This window comes from Dryobates pubescens, chromosome 2 (genome assembly GCF_014839835.1).
Source record: "Dryobates pubescens isolate bDryPub1 chromosome 2, bDryPub1.pri, whole genome shotgun sequence".
NCBI lineage: Eukaryota > Metazoa > Chordata > Aves > Piciformes > Picidae > Dryobates > Dryobates pubescens.
In genome coordinates this window covers 6,445,752-6,464,661 of record NC_071613.1, presented here as the reverse complement: position 1 = coordinate 6,464,661, position 18,910 = coordinate 6,445,752, and the positions used below count along the sequence as shown (strand labels likewise).

The 18,910-nt window shown below is 48.1% G+C and overlaps 1 protein-coding gene across 11 annotated transcripts in view; it reads right to left on the bottom strand.

Annotated features, from left to right (window-relative positions):
• ADGRB3 (adhesion G protein-coupled receptor B3) overlaps positions 1 to 18,910 on the bottom strand; it is a 570,173-nt gene that overhangs the window by 220,016 nt on the left and 331,247 nt on the right. For all 11 annotated transcript variants that reach the window (XM_054169593.1, XM_054169581.1, XM_054169605.1 and 8 more), the window contains 2 exons: positions 17,051 to 17,153; positions 2,550 to 2,593 (listed from right to left, as the gene is read on the bottom strand). In XM_054169593.1, the coding sequence (XP_054025568.1) occupies positions 2,550 to 2,593; positions 17,051 to 17,153 (147 nt within the window). The remainder of the gene's footprint in view (positions 1 to 2,549; positions 2,594 to 17,050; positions 17,154 to 18,910) is intronic.

Genomic DNA, 18,910 nt, shown 5'->3' with positions numbered 1-18,910 from the left:
GGCACCAAGTGCCACATCCAATCCCCTCTTGAACACCTCCAGGGATGGGGACTCCACCACCTCCCTGGGCAGCACATTCCAATGGCTACCAACTCTCTCTGGGAAGAACTTCTTCCTAACATCCAGCCTAAACCTTCCCTGGTGCAGCTTGAGACTGTGTCCCCTTGTTCTGGTGCTGGTTGCCTGGGAGAAGAGACCAACCCCCACCTGGCTACAACCTCCCTTCAGGGAATTTCAGACAGCAAGAAGGTCTCCCCTGAGCCTCCTCTTCTCCAGGCTAAGCAACCCCAGCTCCCTCAGCCTCTCCTCATAGGGCTTGTGCTCGAGGTCTCTCCCCAGCCTTGTTGCCCTTCTCTGGACATGTTCATCATCATCACCTAGCCAGGATGGACATCAAGGGTTGCCCTAACCTAGGTGCCATCCTAGGACCTAGGTGCATTGTGTGTAAGGTTAATTTTCAGATGTTTCCAAAGGTGCCTTTCCCATGCAGGCTCTGAAGCATGGTGAAAGCAGTACTGCTCCTGGAGCTCTCATCTGCTCTAGAAAGGACACTAATAGGAATGCAAAACACGTGGCAAGCACAAAACACATTTGTTTGGGACTCCTTCAGGGCTTCATCCCCAAATACCTGCATGAAATCTTTTAATCATTGTTCAATCCACAGCATGGCTCTCTGGGTTTGGGGTTTTTTTTATAATTATTATTCCTTTTGGTAGTCTAATTCCATGCAAATATGGCTTTGATATTCTGGACTGCTGCAGTGAAAGCAGAGCAGCTCACTGTGAACACGCAGTGCTGTTAAATTCAGTGCCTAAAGAAAGGGGAAAGAAAAGGCTGCACTGCTGCTGGGTGAGCAAATCCTTGTGAAGAGGGAACGAGGAACATGTTCCAGATGCTCTGCATTCCATGTGCACAGAATAATCCATAAGGGCAAGGGCTTTATGTGCTTTGCTCCATGCATCTTGCAGAATCATAGAATTGTCAGGGTTGGCAGGGACCTCAAGGGTCATCCAGTTCCAAGCCCCCTGCCATGCCCAGGGACACCTCACACTACAGCACAGTCACATCCAGCCTGGCCTTCAAATCCTCCAGGGATGAGGCTTCCACCACCTCCCTGGGCAACCTGTGCCAGTGTCTCACCACCCTCATGGGGAACAACTTCCTAACATCCAATCTGAATCTCCCCACTTCTAGTTTTGCTCCATTCCCCCCAGTCCTATCACTCCCTGATACCCTAAGAAGTTCCTCCTCAGCTTTCTTGTGGTCCCCTTCAGATACTGGAAGGAGGTTACATGGAACCTCCCGTGTCCCAATTTGTGTCCACTGCCCCTTGTCCTGTCCCTGGACACCACTGAGAAGAGTCTGCCTCCATCCTCCTGAAACTTGCCCTTTAGCTATGGATCAGCATTAATGAGATCCCCTCCTCAGTCTGCTCTTCTCCAGGATAAAGCTCTCTAAGCCTCTGTAAAAAGTCCCTCCCCAGCTTTCTTGTAGTCCTCTTCAGATAGTGGAAGGCCACAATCAGGTCTTCTGGGAGCCTTCTCTTCTCCAGACTGAACAACCCCAACTCTCTCAGTCTGTCCTTATAGCAGAGCAGCTTCAGCCCTCTGCTCATCCCCATGGCCCTATGGAACACTGAGGTGTTGCTAAGATAATTCTTTTGTAGAGGCATAGAGCATGGTCCTGCTTGTACTTGGAATGCTTTCCAGTACCACATCCTAAGTTTCCTATTTCTATACCATAATGTTTATTGCCAGCCATCAGTGTACTGAAGGAAACCTGAACTCAAGGATTAAAGTACTCCCAAAAGCACACCACTTTCCCATGCTGTAGATGAGTCTGGAGTGTGAGACAGACAAAACACAGCTGAACCAGAAGCACAAACTAATCTTCAGACCATCCAGGCACCCCTCTTGAAACACTTGATCTGTGTTAAGGCAAAGTTCACCTTGAGTTTAAGAGGAGGGATGCTGTAAAAGATTCATGCAGCAAATCACAGCTGCACAGGCTTGGGATTCTTTTTGATCCACACTGATTTTGCTGCTCAGCTTCTTTCCAGCACCATTTTCTCTATTGCTACAGGAGGGACACACAGAGAAGCAAGCAGCAGAAGGCCATTTAGCAAACAGCTCCTGCTTTACTAGACTAAAAGGAAGATCTGCCCCAGCTGAAGTGAAGAGTGCTGTGGGTATTTACACCTGAAGATGCTCTTTCTCCCCTTGGTACCAGAAATGGGAGCCCTCCTTGGTTATGTCTGATCATTTACCCACTCACTTGTTGCCCAGCAACTACCATCAAGGAACTCCAGTTCCTAGACACCCTCTTTTTTTACCTTGAAGCAGCAGATTAAAATGACTCCGTGAGTAATCTCTTCCTGCTGAGATATTGTATTACTTCAATTTACACCAGCACAGAAAGGAAGCCAAGGGGCACTTTTTTCCTCCCCGCTGCCCTCATCCCAACCTTGTTTACTGACCAAGCACTTCAATATGATTAAGCACTTTGGCATATCTGAGCCATTGCAAGAGAAGCAAACATTTGTCACTTACGTTCTTGAGTCGTCCCACAGCACACAGTAGGGATTCAACGTGCCCTAAGAAGGAAACAAACAAACCTATTAGTTAGTGATGTACAGGGGGTGGGGGGGAAATGTGTTGTGCTTGACCTACACATCCATTTGGGGCTTCTCCTACAAGGTGGTGTTTATGCTCTGATGAATTAATGCCACTGGAATAACAAAAGCTGAAGGTTTGCTCTTGCAGGGGATTTAAAAAGCACTTGGACCTCAAAGCAGAGCATTGCAGAGAATCAGGGAATGGTGGAATCAGGGAATGATGGAATGATGCAGTCATGGAATCACAGAACCACAGAATCATAGAGTCATAAGATCAGAGAATTAGAGAGTCATAGAATCATGAAACCATAGAATCAGGGAATCATGGAATGATAGAGTCATAGAATCAAAATCACAGAGTCATAGAATCATGGAATGATAGAGTCATAGAATCAGAATTACAGAGTCATAGAATCATGGAATCATAGAGTCATGGAATCAAAATCACAGAGTCATAGAATGATAGAGTCATAGAATCAGAATTACAGAGTCATAGAATCATGGAATGATAGAGTCATAGAATCAGAATGACAGAGTCATAGAATCATGGAATGATAGAGTCATAGAATCAGAATTACAGAGTCATAGAATCATGGAATCATAGAGTCATGGAATCAAAATCACAGAATCATAGAACCATGATCACAGAACCACAGAATCATAGAGTCATAAAATCAGAGAATTAGAGAGTCATAGAATCATGAAACCATAGAATCAGGGAATCATGGAATCATAGAGTCATAGAATCAAAATTACAGAGTCATAGAATCATGGAATCACAGAATCACAGAATAATGGAATCAGAAAATCATGGAGTCATAGAATCATGGAATTGTGAAACCATAGAATCATGAAACCACAGAATCATGGAATCATAGACTCATAAAATCACAGAATCATGGAATCATAGAATCACAAACTCATAGAATCATGGAATGGTTTTGGTTGGAAGAGATCTTTAAGATCATGAAGTCCAACCTTCAACCTAAGACCACCGTGGCCATTAAACCATGAAAAACCATCGCTGTATTCTCTCTTTTAGATGAGATTAAGCATCAAGGTTGTCTGTTTGGTATGCCCTAGTGTGACTGAAATATGAGATGAGAGTTCTTCTGTGAAGAGACTCAACATTTCTAGGTGTGTTTAGAAGCACAACTGCAGCCCTTTTGGCAGCTTGGATGTCAAACCCTGTCATGCCTTTTAAACTTCCATGCGGATGTCGGGCAAAATGACTGCAGGCTGGGATCTGAGATGACCTCACATTCAACACTCAAGCCCTTTGGTCAGTTAGGTCCAAAATCAGCAGAGATTTTGCCTCGAAACATTACTATTTTGGGGTGGTTATGAGCTTTACATTCCCAGCTTCAACCTCTTTGAAGTCACACAAACACGTACACAGAACAGTAGAATTTGGAAGGGACCTCTGAAGATAGGATAGGATAGGATAGGATAGGATAGGATAGGATAGGATAGGATAGGATAGGATAGGATAGGATAGGATAGGATAGGATAGGATAGGATGGAATGGAATGGAATGGAATGGAATGGAATGGAATGGAATGGAATGGAATGGAATGGAATGGAATGGAATGGAATGGAATGGAATGGAATAGAATAGAATAGAATAGAATAGAATAGAATAGAATAGAATAGAATAGAATAGAATAGAATAGAATAGAATAGAATAGAATAGAATAAACCAGGTTGGAAGAAGCCTTTGAGATCATCAAGTCCAACCTATCACCCAACACCATCTAATCAACTAAACTATGGCACCAAGTGCCTCATCCAGGCTCCTCCTAAACACCTCCAGGGATGGGGACTCCACCACCTCCCTGGGCAGCACATTCCAATGGCTAATCGCTCTTTCTATGGAGAACTTCTTCCTCACATCCAGCCTAAACCTCCCCTGGCACAGCTTGAGACTGTGTCCTCTTGTTCTGGTGCTGCTTGCCTGGGAGAAGAGACCAACCCCCACCTGGCTACAACCTCCTTTCAGGGAGTTGGAGAGAGCAAGAAGGTCTCCCCTGAGCCTCCTCTTCTCCAGGCTAAGCAACCCCAGCTCCCTCAGCCTCTCGTCACAGGGCTGTGCTCCAGACCCCTCCCCCAGCTTTGTTGCCCTTCTCTGGACACCCTCCAGCATCTCAACATCTTGCCTAAGCTGAGGGGCCCAGAACTGGACACAGGACTCAAGGTGTGGCCTAACCAGGGCAGTGCACAGGGGCAGAATGACTTTCCTGCTCCTGCTGGCCACACTGTTCCTGATGCAGGCCAGGATGCCATTGGCCTTCTTGGCCCCCTGGGCACACTTCAGGCTCATGTTCAGTCTACTGTCAACCACTACTCCCAGGTCCCTTCCTGCCTGGCTGCTCTCCAGCCACTCTGACCCCAGCCTGTAGAACTGCCTGAGGTTGTTGTGGCCAATGTGTAGATCCTGGTTTACTAGAACCTCTTTTGTTTCAGTCTGTGTCCACTGTCCCTTGTCCTGCCACTGGACATCAGTGAGAAAGAGCCTCCTGACACTCTTTGGATCCTCCCAGATCCTTCTTCAGAATGATTCCTCATTTCCTGTTAGGATCACTGAATCATTTTGGTGGGAAAAGCCCTTTAAGATCATTGAACCCAGCTAAGGTAGTGGAAGACTTGAGTTGTGATTTAGAGGAGGCCAGGAATCTCAGTTTATTACACATCATTAAGCTGTGGTTAATGTTTTGGGAAATTGAAATGTCTTCATTATTATTCATGTTTGTTTTGCTGTCTGGAAAGAGCTGAGGCAAAAAATACAGTTCAGGTTTTGTGCCTAATCTTGTAAATCTTCCTTAATCAAAACTCAGATTGATTTAGGAGGAATTAACTGGTTAAAAAAAAACCTGCCAAAGTGCTTTGCTGTTCATCATCAACCCTGGGCAGTGCCAGAAAGTCAGAGCAGCATGAATAAATTAGGGAGCAAACAGAGAAAAAAGAGAATCTACTCTGCCCTGGTGAGGCCCCACATGGAGTATTGCATCCAGTTCTGAGCTCCCCAGTTCAAGAGGGACAGGGATCTGCTGGAGAGAGTCCAGTGGAGGATGCTGAAGGGACTGGAGCACTGCCTTGTGAGGAGAGGCTAAGAAACCTGGGGCTGGTTAGTCTGGAGAGGGGATCTAATCAATATATATCAATATCTGTAGGCTGGGGGTCAGGAAGGAAGAGACAGGAACAGCCTCTGCTCACTTCTGCCCTGTGAAAGCATAAGGGGCAATGGATGGAAACTACAGCACAGGAGGTTCCACCTCAACATGAGGAGGAACTTCCTCATTGTTAGGGTCCTAGAGCCCCAGAGCAGGCTGCCCAGAGAGGTTGTGGAGTCTCCTTCTCTGGAGACTTTCCAGGCCTGTCTGGATGTGGTCCTGTGTGACCTGTGCTGGATTCTATGGTCCTGCTCTGGCAGGGGCATTGGAGTGAAAGATCTCCAGAGGTCCCTTCCAACTCTAATATCCTGTGAGCCTGTGGTGAGAACTATGTTCTGAACACAGTCACAAGTGGTTTGAAGGAACAGGTGGAATCCACTCTTTCTCTGTGTCAAGATTAGTGCAGTTCTCTCCTGAAGAGAGTTGGTACAGCAGGTAAAGTTGGGAATAAACAAAAGACAACTGTGAAGTCAAACTGTATTAAATCATCATCATCTCTTACATATTTAAGTTCTTCCATCCACCTTTTGCTCAAAGACAATAAAAGTCCTTCTGAAGATGCTTGTGAGAGAGGCATTGAAGGGAATTTTGATCCTCTACTGCAGGATTTTGCTGAGGGCATTGAATTTTGTGAGTATAAATATTTCAACCCAACATATTGCAAGGGGCACTTTATGTTAACACAGCCCCACACAAACATCACTCAAGGATGCTCCATTCCCTCAAGCATTTATATAGTCAAGAAGAGGAAGGGGCAGAGGGAACAGGAGAAAGCACTGGACAACAGGTCCATGGAGATTCAGAGACCAGGTTTCTCTCTCACTACCAAGAAGCTTTCAGATACATTGATAGAGGAGGATATAGAATCATGCAGTAATAGAATCATAGAACCATAGAATCACAGAGTCAAGGAATAATAGAAGCATAGAACCACGGAACCATAGAATGGGCTGGGTTGGAAGGGGCCTCCAAAGGTCATCCAGTCCAACCCCCTCTGCAGCCAGCAGGGACATCCTCCACTAGATCAGGTTGCCCAGAGCCCTGCTCAGCTTCACCTTCAGTATCTCCAGGGATGGGGCCCCAACCACCTCCCAGGGCAACCTGTAGCAGTGTCAGAATTATAGCACGGCTTGAGCTGGAAAGGATCTAAAACAACCTCTAGTTCCAAACCCCCTGCCATGGCCAGGGACATATTTCAGTAGCCAGGGTGTTCATAGCCTCATCCAACCTGGTCTTAAACACTTTCAGGGATGAAGCATTCACAGCTTCTTTTGGCAACCCGTTCCAGTGTCTCACCACCCTCACTCTCAAGAATTTCTTCCTTATCTCCAGTCTAAATCTGCCCTCCTCAGGCTTCAATCCATTCCTTCTCATCCTATCACTACAAGCTCTTGCAAAAAGTCCCTCTCCAGCTTTCTTGTAGATCCTCTTCAGGTACTGGAAGGCTGCCTTAAGGTCTCCCTGGAGCCTTCTCTTCTCTAGGCTGAACGACACCAACTCTCCCAGCCTATACATACATAGAAATTAATGTGCCATTCTATGCTATTCAAACTATACATAGAATACATAGAATAGAATAAACCAGGTTGGAAGAGACCTTCAAGATCATCGCGTCCAACCCATCAACCAATCCAACACCGCCCAAACAACTAACCCACAGCACCAAGTACCCCGTCAAGTCTTCTCCTAAAAACCTCCAGTGATGGCGACTCCACCACCTCCCCAGGCAGCCCATTCCAATGGGCAATCACTCTCTCTGTATAGAACTTTTTTCTAACATCCAGCCTGAACCTCCCCTGGCGCAGCCTGAGACTGTGTCCTCTTGTTCTGGTACTGCTTGCCTGGGAGAAGAGACCAACATCCATCTGTCTACAACCTCCCTTCAGGTTGTTGTAGAGAGTAATAAGGTCACCCCTGAGTCTCCTCTTCTCCAGGCTAAGCAACCCCAGCTCCCTCAGCCTCTCCTCGTAGGGCTTGTGTTCCAAACCCCTCACCAACTTTGTTGCTCTTCTCTGGACTCGTTCCAGCAAGTCAACCTCCTTCCTAAACTGAGGGGCCCAGAACTGGACACAGTACTCGAGGTGCGGCCTAACCAGTGCAGTGTACAGGGGCAGAATGACCTCCCTGCTCCTGCTGGCCACACTGTTCCTGATGCAGGCCAGGATGCCATTGGCCCTCTTAGCTGCCTGGGCACACTGCAGGCTCATGTTCAGTCTACCGTCGACCAGCACCCCCAGGTCCCTCTCAGCCTGACTGCTCTCCAGCCACTCTGACCCCAGCCTGTAGCTCTGCATGGGGTTGCTGTCCCCACAGAAGTGCCCCAGCCCCTCATTCATCTTTGTGACTCTCCTCTGGCCTCTCTCCAGCAACTCCATGTCCTTCTTGTGTTGGGAGCCCTAGAGCTGGACACAGAACTCCAGGTGGGGTCTCACAGGAGCAGAGCTACAGAATCCCCACCCCTTGACCTGATGGCCACACACCTATTGATCCAGCCCAGGATACAGCTGGATTTCCTGGGCTGCCAGTCCATGAGAAGAAGATAATAGGCTAAAAATGAAGAGTGGAATGGCAGTATAGAATTAACCTTTTTGTTTGTTTGTTTGTTTCACTTCAAATGTCTTTTTATAAAGAGTATCACTTTGTATCCTGAGACTGGGTGAATAATTCCCATTTGCCAAGGTAATAATGAAGTATTCCATAAAACACTGCATGTGTGAAAATCAGAGTATTGTCAGGGTTGGAAGGCACCTCAAGGATCAGCCAGTTCCAACCCCCCTGCCATGCCCAGGGACACCTCACACTACAGCAGGTTGCTCACAGCCACATCCAGCCTGGCCTGAAAAACCTCCAGGGATGAGGCTTCCACCACCTCCCTGGGCAACCTGTGCCAGTGTCTCACCGCCCTCATGGGGAACAACTTCTTCCTAACATCCAATCTCAATCTACCCATTTCTAGTTTTGTTCCATTCCCCCCAGTCCTATCACACCCTTACACCCTAAAAAGTCGCTCCCCAGCTTTCTTGTAGCCCCCTTCAGATACTGGAAGGCCACAATAAGGTCTTCTTGGAGCCTTCTCTTCTCCAGACTGCACAACCCCAACTTCCTCAGTCTGTCCTCATAGCAGAGCAGCTCCAGCCCTCTGCTCATGCTCATGGCCCTTCTCTGGAAGCCTTCCTTCCTGTAGCAGGGGCTCCAGAACTGGACACAGTGCTCCAGGTGGAGTCTCACCAGAGAAGAGCAGAGGGGGAGAATCACCTCCCTGGCCCTGCTGGCTCTGCTTTCTTAGCATCTCTTTCTTAGCAGCAGATATCCTACAGTTCATGCTCATTGTTCCCACAGTGCCAATTGGAAGAAGAAAATAACCACATAAAATAAAATAAATAAACTAAAATTAAAGCCATGACAAAGAAATCTACAAACCAGAGGGAAGTAAAGTCCTTTGCAGAGAGCTGCAGCACAAGCAAACTGCTGCTGCTGCTGTCAGATCGTTTTTCTCTCTTCAGAATGCATTCAAATGCAACAACAACAAAAAAAAGAGGCTCTTTGGCAACTGCCCTCACTAATGAGAGGTTAAGCAGGAAATGGGAAAGCAGGAGAAATATTCCTCCTGTGCCTTAAGGAGATCTTGAGTGAGAGTTTGCCCTGGCAGATCCCAAGAACACAGCAGCCTTTCAGAACTTCTTCCCCCTTTGATATCCTGATCAAACATGGTCCAAGGACCATATGGAGCACAAGGAGTCTGTTTGCCATCATAAGAAGGACACAGAACTCTTGGAGAGAGTCCAGAGGAGGTCACAAAGATGATCCAAGAGCTGGAGCAGCTCTGCTTTGAGGCCAGGCTGAGGGAGCTGGGGGGGGGTGTGTTCAGCCTGGAGAAGGGAAGAGTCCAGGGGGACCTTAGAGCTGCTTTTCAATACCTGAAAGGATCCTGCAGGAAGGCTGCAGAGAGACTTTTCCTGAGGGTGTCTAGAGACAGGACAAGGGGGAATAGTTTGAAGCTGATGCAGAGTAAGAAGGAGGAAGAAGTTCTTCAGTACGAGGCTGGTGAGACCCTGGCACAGGCTGCCCAGGGGGGCTGTGGACACCTCCTCCCTGGGGTTGTTTAAGGGCAGGTTGGACAGGCTTTGAGCAACCAAGCCTAGTTGAGAGGTGTTCCTGCCCACAGCAAGGAGGTTGAAGTAGATCATCTCTGAGGTCCCTCCCAACCTGAGCCATTCTATGATGCTATGATTCTTCACCCTTAACCTGTTACTCTCTTTTCTCTTTCTCAGAATCTTTCTGGATATGGCCTCCTGGCAAGGTCTCCTCACCCTGCTGCCACGGAGCTACCTCCAGCAGGCATGGTTCTGTGTGAGGACAGCAATCCCATCCCAGCTGCTGCCAGCTAATTACTTAGCTGGAGCTAAGGAAGCAGCTCTGTGTCCATTACTGTTAACGGCTGCTGCAGTATCGATTCCTACCCCACAGTGCAGCACTTGGCTATCTCCAACCCAGACATATGTGTGTGGATGTAGATGTAAATATATCTTTGCCTGGCACACAGAACTCAGCTTTGGAGATGACTGGCAGCTCTGACAGCTCTGCAGCACGATGCCAACTGTGTTTTGAAGCCAGGGTTTCAGGCTGGCTGAGAGCTTGATGTCCTACTCTGCTGGAGGCTCATTACTTTAGTGTCCCTGGAGAGAACTTCTGTGCTGCCAGGAGGTGAGAGTTCAAATTCCCTCTGGAGGCAAAAAAGATTTTGTTGGAGTTGTGCAGCTTTTAAAAGATGAGTTTGGAGTCTACCTTATGGAAGTACTGGGAAAATGTAGCACAGTATCACAGTATAACCAAGGTTGGAAGAGACCACAAGGATCATCGAGTCCAACCTGTCTCCACAGACCTCATGACTAGACCATGGCACCAAGTGCCACGTCCAATCTCAGCATCCTCACAGGGCACAAGACCAAATATCACATCCTGAGTCCACTTCTGCTGCCCCCAGCACAAGAAGGAGATTGAAACAATGGAGAAGGTCCAGAAGAAGGCCATGAAGATGATCAGAGGGGTAGAGCACCTGCCCTGTGAGGACAGGATGAAAGCTGGGGCTGTTCAGACTAGAGATGAGAAGGCTCCAGGGAGAACTTCCCAGAGAGAGTTGTTGGCCTTTGGAATGTGCTGCCCAGGGAGGTGGTGGAGTCCCCATCCCTGGAGGTGTTCAAGAGGGGATTGAATGTGGCACTTGGAGCCATGGTTTAGTAGTCATGAGGTGTTGGGTGCCAGGTTGGACTTGATGATCTCTGAGGTCTTTTCCAACCTTATTGATTCTATGATTCTATGATCTTATGATAACCTTTGAGTACCTGAAGGGGACTAGAAGAAAGATGGGGAAAGGGCTTTATACAAGGGCTTATAGTGATAGGGGGAGAGGAAATGGATTGAAGCTTGAGGAGGGGAGATGTAGACTGGAGATGAGGAAGAAATTCTTGAGAGTGAGGGTGGGGAGACACTGGAACAGGTTGCCCAGGGAGGCTGTGGATGCCTCCTGCCTGGAGGTGTTGGATGAAGCCTCGAGCAATCTGGGCTGGTAGGAGGTGTCCCTGCCCATGGCAGGGGGGTTGGAACTGGATGAGCTTTAAGGTCCCTTCCAACCCAACCCATTCTGTGATCCTCTACATCATGCACTTCAACCCATGTTGTCACTGTGGTCAACTGTCTGTTAGCCTTTCATTTCTCAGCCAACCTCCACAGCAGAAGATGGAGCTGTGATTTACACACTGCCTCCACACAAACATCCCCTGCTTTTGTTCAGAAACTCCTTCCTTTGGCTACAAGATGAAGCAATGCTGATAAATCCTTCAGCTAATTAATATTTGAAGGCTTATTTGGCTTCAACTCATTAAATGATCACATTTGCCCATTTCTTATCTGCTTAATTTAATCAGTGGATGGGGAGGTAAAAGAACAAACGTGTGGGTCTGCTCCTCTCTGTTGGCACGGATGTTCTAAAGGTTGCTTTAAAAATGAGTACCAAACCCATTTGGAAACAAAGTGTTCTGAATAATAAACAGCATTTCAAGACCCAAGCCTTGAAAACAACAGAGAGAACGAGAAAATCCATTCCAGATAAAAAACACATCCAAGTGCCGGGTTCTGCACATTGGCCACAGCAACCCCAGGCAGTGCTACAGGCTGGGGTCAGAGTGCCTAGAGAGCAGCCAGGCAGAGAGGGACCTGGGGGTGCTGGTTAATAGTAGCTGAACATGAGCCTAAAGTGTGCCCAGGTAGCCAGGTGGCATCCTGGCCTGCATCAGAACAGTGTGGCCAGCAGGAGCAGGGAGGTCATTCTGCCCTGTACTCAGCACTGGTTAGGCCACACCTTGAGTCCTGTGTCCAGTTCTGGGCCCCTCAGGTTAGGCAAGATGTTGAGTCGCTGGAAGGAGTCCAGAGAAGGGCAACAAAGCTGGGGAGGGGGTCTGGAGCACAGCCCTGTGACGAGAGGCTGAGGGAGCTGGGGTTGCTTAGCCTGGAGAAGAGGAGGCTCAGGGGAGACCTTCTTGCTGTCTGCAACTCCCTGCAGGGAGGTTGTAGCCAGCTGGGGGTTGGTCTCTTCTGCCAGGCAGCCAGCACCAGAACAAGAGGACACAGTCTCAAGTTGTGCAAGGGGAAGTTTAGGCTGGAAGTGAGGAGAAAGTTCTTCCCAGAAAGAGAGTTGTTGGCCATTGGAATGTGCTGCCCAGGGAGGTGGTGGAGTCCCCATCCCTGGAGGTGTTCAAGAGGGGATTGGATGTGGCACTTGGTGCCATGGTTTAGTAGTCCTGAGGTCTTGGGTGACAGGTTGGACTTGATGATCTCTGAGGTCTTTTCCAACCTCACTGATTCTATGCTTCTACATTCTGTGACTGAAAGGTTTTCAAAGCAAGGGGACAATCAGTCTTCTCTAATCTGACCTCTTGTAAATACAAAGGTTCATTTCATTTCCAAGATTTGGGAACTTGGCCCTAAGCTTCCTCTGTAAATTACTCAAAGGACTGGATTAAAAAGAAGAACCACCACTAAATGATGACAACAATCCCTCCCTCAGAATTTTCTACACTTTCAGCTTCTGAGGATAGTGGTTCCACTTTTTGTTAGCCTAGCCTTGTGTAGTGTTGCTTGTAACAGCTTCTGTCCACCACCAATATTTTCCACCAAAAAAACACCTTCAAATATTAATTAGCTGAAGGATTTATCAGCATTGCTTCATCTTGTAGCCAAAGGAAGGAGTTTCTGAACAAAAGCAGGGGATGTTTGTGTGGAGGCAGTGTGTAAATCACAGCTCCATCTTCTGCTGTGGAGGTTGGCTGAGAAATGAAAGGCTAACAGTTGACCACAGTGACAACGTGGGTTGAAGTGTATGACGTAGAGGATCACAGAATGGGTTGGGTTGGAAGGGACTTTAAAGCTCATCCAGTCCCCACCCCCTGCCATGGGCAGGGACACCTCCTACCAGCCCAGATTGCTCGAGGCTTCATCCAACACCTCCAGGCAGGAGGCATCCACAGCCTCCCTGGGCAACCTGTTCCAGTGTCTCCCCGCCCTCACTGGAAAGAATTTCTTCCTCATCTCCAGTCTACATCTCCCCTCTTCAATCCTCAATCCATTTCCTCTCCTCCTATCACTATAAGCCCTTGTAAAAAGTCCTTTCCCCATCTTTCTTCTAGTCCTCTTCAGGCACTCAAAGGTTGCTATAAGTTCTCCCTGGACCCTTCTCTTCTGCAGGCTGAACAGCCCCAACTTTCATTCTGTCCTCACAGGGCAGGTGCTCTACCCTCTGATCATCTTCATGGCCTTCTTCTGGACCTTCTCCATTGTTTCAATCTCCTTCTTGTGCTGGGGGCAGCAGAAGTGGACACAGGATGTGATATTTGGTCTTGTGCCCTGTGAGTATGCTGATAAATGTCATCACATTTTCCCAGTACTTTGATAAGGAGGACTCCAAACTCATCTTTTAAAAGCTGCACAACTCCAGCAAAATCCTCTTTGCCTCCAGAGGGATCACAGAATGGGTTGGGTTGGAAGGGACCTTAAAGCTCATCCAGTCCCCACCTCCTGCCATGGGCAGGGACACCTCCCACCAGCCCAGATTGCTCAAGGCTTCATCCAACACTTCCAGGCAGGAGGCATCCACAGTCTCCCTGGGCAACCTGTTCCAGTGTCTCCCCACCCTCACTCTCAAGAATTTCTTCCTCATCTCCAGTCTCAACCTGCCCTCTTCCAGCTCCAAGTCATTGCTCCTCATCCTATCACTACAAGCCCCTGTAAAAAGTTCCTTCCTGCCGTTCATGGAGGCCAAGTTCTCCCCGTGGCTGCTGGAAGTCTGCTGACAGCAGGAAGAAAAGCTTCTAATAATTTTTATATAGTTAAGACCTGCACAGAATCCTTCCCCACCCCATTTAAAACATTTTTCATGTGCTGTTAAACAAAAGCTGAAAAGCACAGGATTAAACAGAATTGCCCAGTCTGTCTCAAGCACTTCTAACAACCCTAAGCCAAATTGGAACCAGAGGATTTGTTTTTCAAGGCCACTCCAACAATGTAGGTAAAAAGTGGCTTTTGTATAAAATAAAGAAAGAAAAGAAAGGGGGGTGGGGGGAAAAGAAGGGGGTGGAGAACTATGAAGTTTTTTTGCCATAGGTAGGGGGCCAACAGGTTGAGTATCCAGCACAAGTCTACATTTTCAGCTGTGGTCATCAAAGCAATTACTGGAGAGCTCTCAGAAGGAATTGCTGCTGAAATGAAACCCTCAAAACTCATGGAATAATAATAATTAATAAGCAATTAATGCCCTGGTGGGAGCACACCTGCAATCCTGTGTCCAGTTCTGGGCTCCCCAGTTCAAGAGAGACAGAGACCTGCTGGAGAGAGTCCAACAGAGAGCCACAAGGATGCTTAGGGGAGTTGAGCATCTCTGCTATGAAAAGAGACTGAGAGCCCTGGGGCTGTTTAGTTGGCAGAGGAGAAGGCTGAGAGGGGATCTGATCAATGTCTATCAATATCTGAGGGCTGGGGGGCAAATGGAGGGGGCCAAGCTTTTCTTGGTGGTGTGCACTAATAAGCCAAGGACCAATGGAAACAAACTTGAACATAGGAGATTTCACCTCAACATGAGGAGAAACTTCTTTACAGTGAGGGTGCTGAGCCCTGGAGCAGGCTGTCCAGAGAGGTTGTGGAGCCTCCTTCTCTGGAGACTTTCAAAACCCACCTGGATGCATTCCTGCACAGAAATCACGCAGGATCCCTAGAGGATCCTGCTCTGGCAGAGGAGTTGGACTGGAATGATCTCTGGAGGTCCCTTCCAACCTCTAATGTACTGTGATACTGTGCTATTTAGAGAATAGAATAGAATAGAATAGAATAGAATAGAATAGAATAGAATAGAATAGAATAGAATAGAATAGAATAGAATAGAATAGAAGTAGAAGTAGAAGTAGAAGTAGAAGTAGAAGTAGAAGTAGAAGTAGAAGTAGAAGTAGAAGTAGAAGTAGAAGTAGAATAGAGCAGAATAGAATAGGACTACACTACACTACAGCAAACCAGGTTGGAAAAGACTCAAGTCCAACCTATCACCCAACACCATCTCATCAACTAAACCATGGCACCAAGTGCCTCATCCAGTCTCTTCCTAAACACCTCCAGGGATGGTGACTCCACCACCTCCCTGGGCAGCACATTCCAATGGCCAATCTCCCTTGCTGGGAAGAACTTCATCCTCACCTCCAGCCTAAACCTCCCCTGGCACAGCTGAGACTGTGTCCTCTTGTTCTGGTGCTGGTTGTCTGGGAGAAGAGACCTACCCCCACCTGGCTACAACCTCCCTTCAGGTAGCTGTAGAGAGCAAGAAGGTCTCCCCAGAGCCTCCTCTTCTCCAGGCTAAGCAACCACAGCTCCCTCAGCCTCTCCTCACAGGGCTGTGCTCCAGACCCCTCCCCAGCTTTCTTGCCCTTCTCTGGACACCTTCCAGCAACTCAACATCTTTCCTAACCTGAGGAGCCCAGAACTGGACACAGGACTCAAGGTGTGGCCTAACCAGTGCTGAGTACAGGGGCAGAATCAACCAGGTTGCAAAAGACCTCAGAGATCATCAAGACCAACCTATTACCTAATACCTAACAACTCCTAACTAAAAAATTATTATTAATGATTATTAATAAAGAATAAGTAATAATAATGCCACTAATTCCTGGAGCAATAAATAACAATTCATTGAGTCTGCATCATACAGATGCAGGAAACACCCAAACAACCCCCTGCAACTCCTTCAGCCTCAGTCAGTTAGAGGGCAGAAGGGCTCTGCAGAGGGACCTCGACCAACTGGACAGATGGGCAGAGTCCAACAGGATGGCATTCAAGAAGTCCAAGTGCCAGGTGCTGCACTTTGGCCACAACAACCCCGTGCAGAGCTACAGGCTGGGGCCAGAGTGGCTGAGAGCTGCCAGGCAGAGAGGGACCTGGGGGTGCTGATTGACAGCTGGCTGAACATGAGCCAGCAGTGTGCCCAGGTGGCCAAGAGGGCCAATGGAATCCTGGCCTGCATTAGGAATAGTGTGGCCAGCAGGAGCAGGGAGGTCATTGTGCTCCTGTACTCTGCATTGGTTAGGCCACACCTTGAGTCCTGTGTCCAGTTCTGGGCCCCTCAGTTTAAGAAGGACATTGAGACACTTGAACGTGTCCAGAGAAGGGCAACAAGGCTGGGGAGAGGTCTGGAGCACAGCCCTGTGAGGAGAGGCTGAGGGAGCTGGGGTTGCTTAGCCTGGAGAAGAGGAGGCTCAGGGGAGACCTTCTTGCTGTCTGCAACTCCCTGAAGGGAGGTTGTAGCCAAGTGGGGGTTGGTCTCTTCTCCCAGGCACCCAGCACCAGAACAAGAGGACACAGTCTCAAGCTGTGCCAGGGGAGGTTTAGGCTGGAGGTGAGGAGAAAGTTCTTCCCAGAGAGAGTTGTTAGCCATTGAAATGTGCTGCCCAGGGAAGTGGTGGAGTCCCCATCCCTGGAGGTGTTCAAGAGGGGACTGGGTGTGGCACTTGGTGCCATGGTCTAGTCATGAGGTCTGTGGTGACAGGTTGGACTCGATGATCCTCGAGGTCTCTTCCAACCTTGGTGATGCTGTGATACTGTGATACTGCCTGCTCCTGGGCTATAGGTTTAGCAGTTTTATTAGCTGGTATTTCAAACACTTTCCCCCACTTTCCCCTCTCCTGTGATGTGATAGATACCCTTGGAAGAGCACAGTAAGTGTCCTTGTACTCACATTAGACAGATGGGCCAGCTCTATCTCCAGGAAGGAGTCTGTAGTTTTGGGCTCTGGTCGTATGGTGACAACGATGATTTTGGAATTCACAACGGTAAAATTCCTGGAAGAGGAAAAACAAACAGGTGAAAATGAAAGATTTCACTTACTCTGAGGTCGAACAGGGCTTCTGGTGCTGTATTTAAAGCAGTATCTCATGGGTTAAATGAGGCTTCTGCACTGGTTAGGACACGCCGTGAGTCCTGTGTCCAGTTCTGGGCCCCTCAGGTTAAGAAGGACATTGAGACTCTTGAAGGTGTCCAGAGAAGGGTAATGAGGCTGGGGAAGGGTCAGGAGCACAGCCCTGTGAGGAGAGGCTGAGGGAGCTGGGGTTGCTTAGCCTGGAGAAGAGGAGGCTCAGGGGAGACCTTCTTGCTGTCTGCAACTCCCTGAAGGGAGGTTGTAGCCAGGTGGGGGTTGGTCTCTTCTCCCAGGCAAGCAGCACCAGAACAAGAGGACACAGTCTCAAGCTGTGCCAGGGGAGGTTTAGGCTGGAGGTGTGGAGAAAGTTCTTCCCAGAGAGAGTTGTTGGCCATTGGAATGTGCTGCCCAGGGAGGTGGTGGAGTCCCCATCCCTGGAGGTGTTCAAGAGGGGACTGGATGTGGCACTTGGTGCCATGGTTTAGTAGTCATGAGGTGCTGGGTGACAGGTTGGACTTGATGCTCTCTGAGGTCTTTTCCAACCTTATTGATTCTATGATTCTGTTACTGCATTTAAAGCAGTATCTCATGGGTTAAATGAGGCACTCCAAGCCCTTGGAAAAAATCCCTTCCTGGCTTTCTTGAAGCCCCTTTCAAGTACTGAAAGGTTGCTATTAAGTCTCTCTGAAGCCTTCTGTTCTCCAGGCTGAACTGTCCCTGTTCCCTCAGCCTGTCTTTATAGCAGAGATGCTGCAGCCCTCTGATCATCTTTATGGCCCTTCCTCTGGACTTGCTCCAACAGTTCAATGTCTTTCTTAGCCTTAGGACACTGAACTGGAATTAGCTATCAGTTATCAGCCTGAGAGCTTCTGATGATTATCCACAGAATCACTTTGCTTGGAAAAGCCAAATAAGATCACAGAGTCCAACCAGAGAGAGAGGGGAATGAATCACAGAATTGGGGTAATAGTTGGGAAAGACCTTCAGGATCATTGGGTCCAACCATTCACTGACTCCAGCAAGTCTGGGTCTAAACCACATCCCTCAGCACCACATCTCTGCCTCTTTGAAACACCTCCAGGGCTAGGGATTCAACCACCTCTCTGGGCAGCCTGTGTCAGGTTTTGAGAACCCTTTCAGTCAAGAAGTGTCTTCCAATGTCCAACCTAAACCTCCCCTGCTGCAACCTGAGGCAATTTCCTCTCATCCCTTGTGTGTAGTGCTGCTTTCAACACCTTCTGCTTGATCTCACAGAAGCCAATGCAAAAACCTCACAGAAGGCCACTCCCAGGTGGATGTTCTCAAAGCAGAAAGCAGTTTAGATGTAATTATAGCAGACAGTATAAATATCATTTTGTTGTCACTTTTTAATTGCCTTCCCCCCCTCCCCCCCCCCCCCCCCCAGGGAAAAGCTATTTAGGAGAGGATTCCATTGTGATGGATCATTGAAACAGGGATTGCCATGGCTACAGTTAGAGGAACTTAACTCAGCAGGCACTTTGCTCATCACAAAATGAAATGAAATGATTCTTCTGGGGCAAGGTATGGATCCTAGTCCAATTGTAGGCAGCCAGATCATGTAATGGAAATACAGCTGAAGTGGATTTCTGTTTTATTCAGTTCTTGGGGGAGGTTTTTTTGCCCCCCTTTCATTGCACTTTGAAGCCTCTCACACTGTTG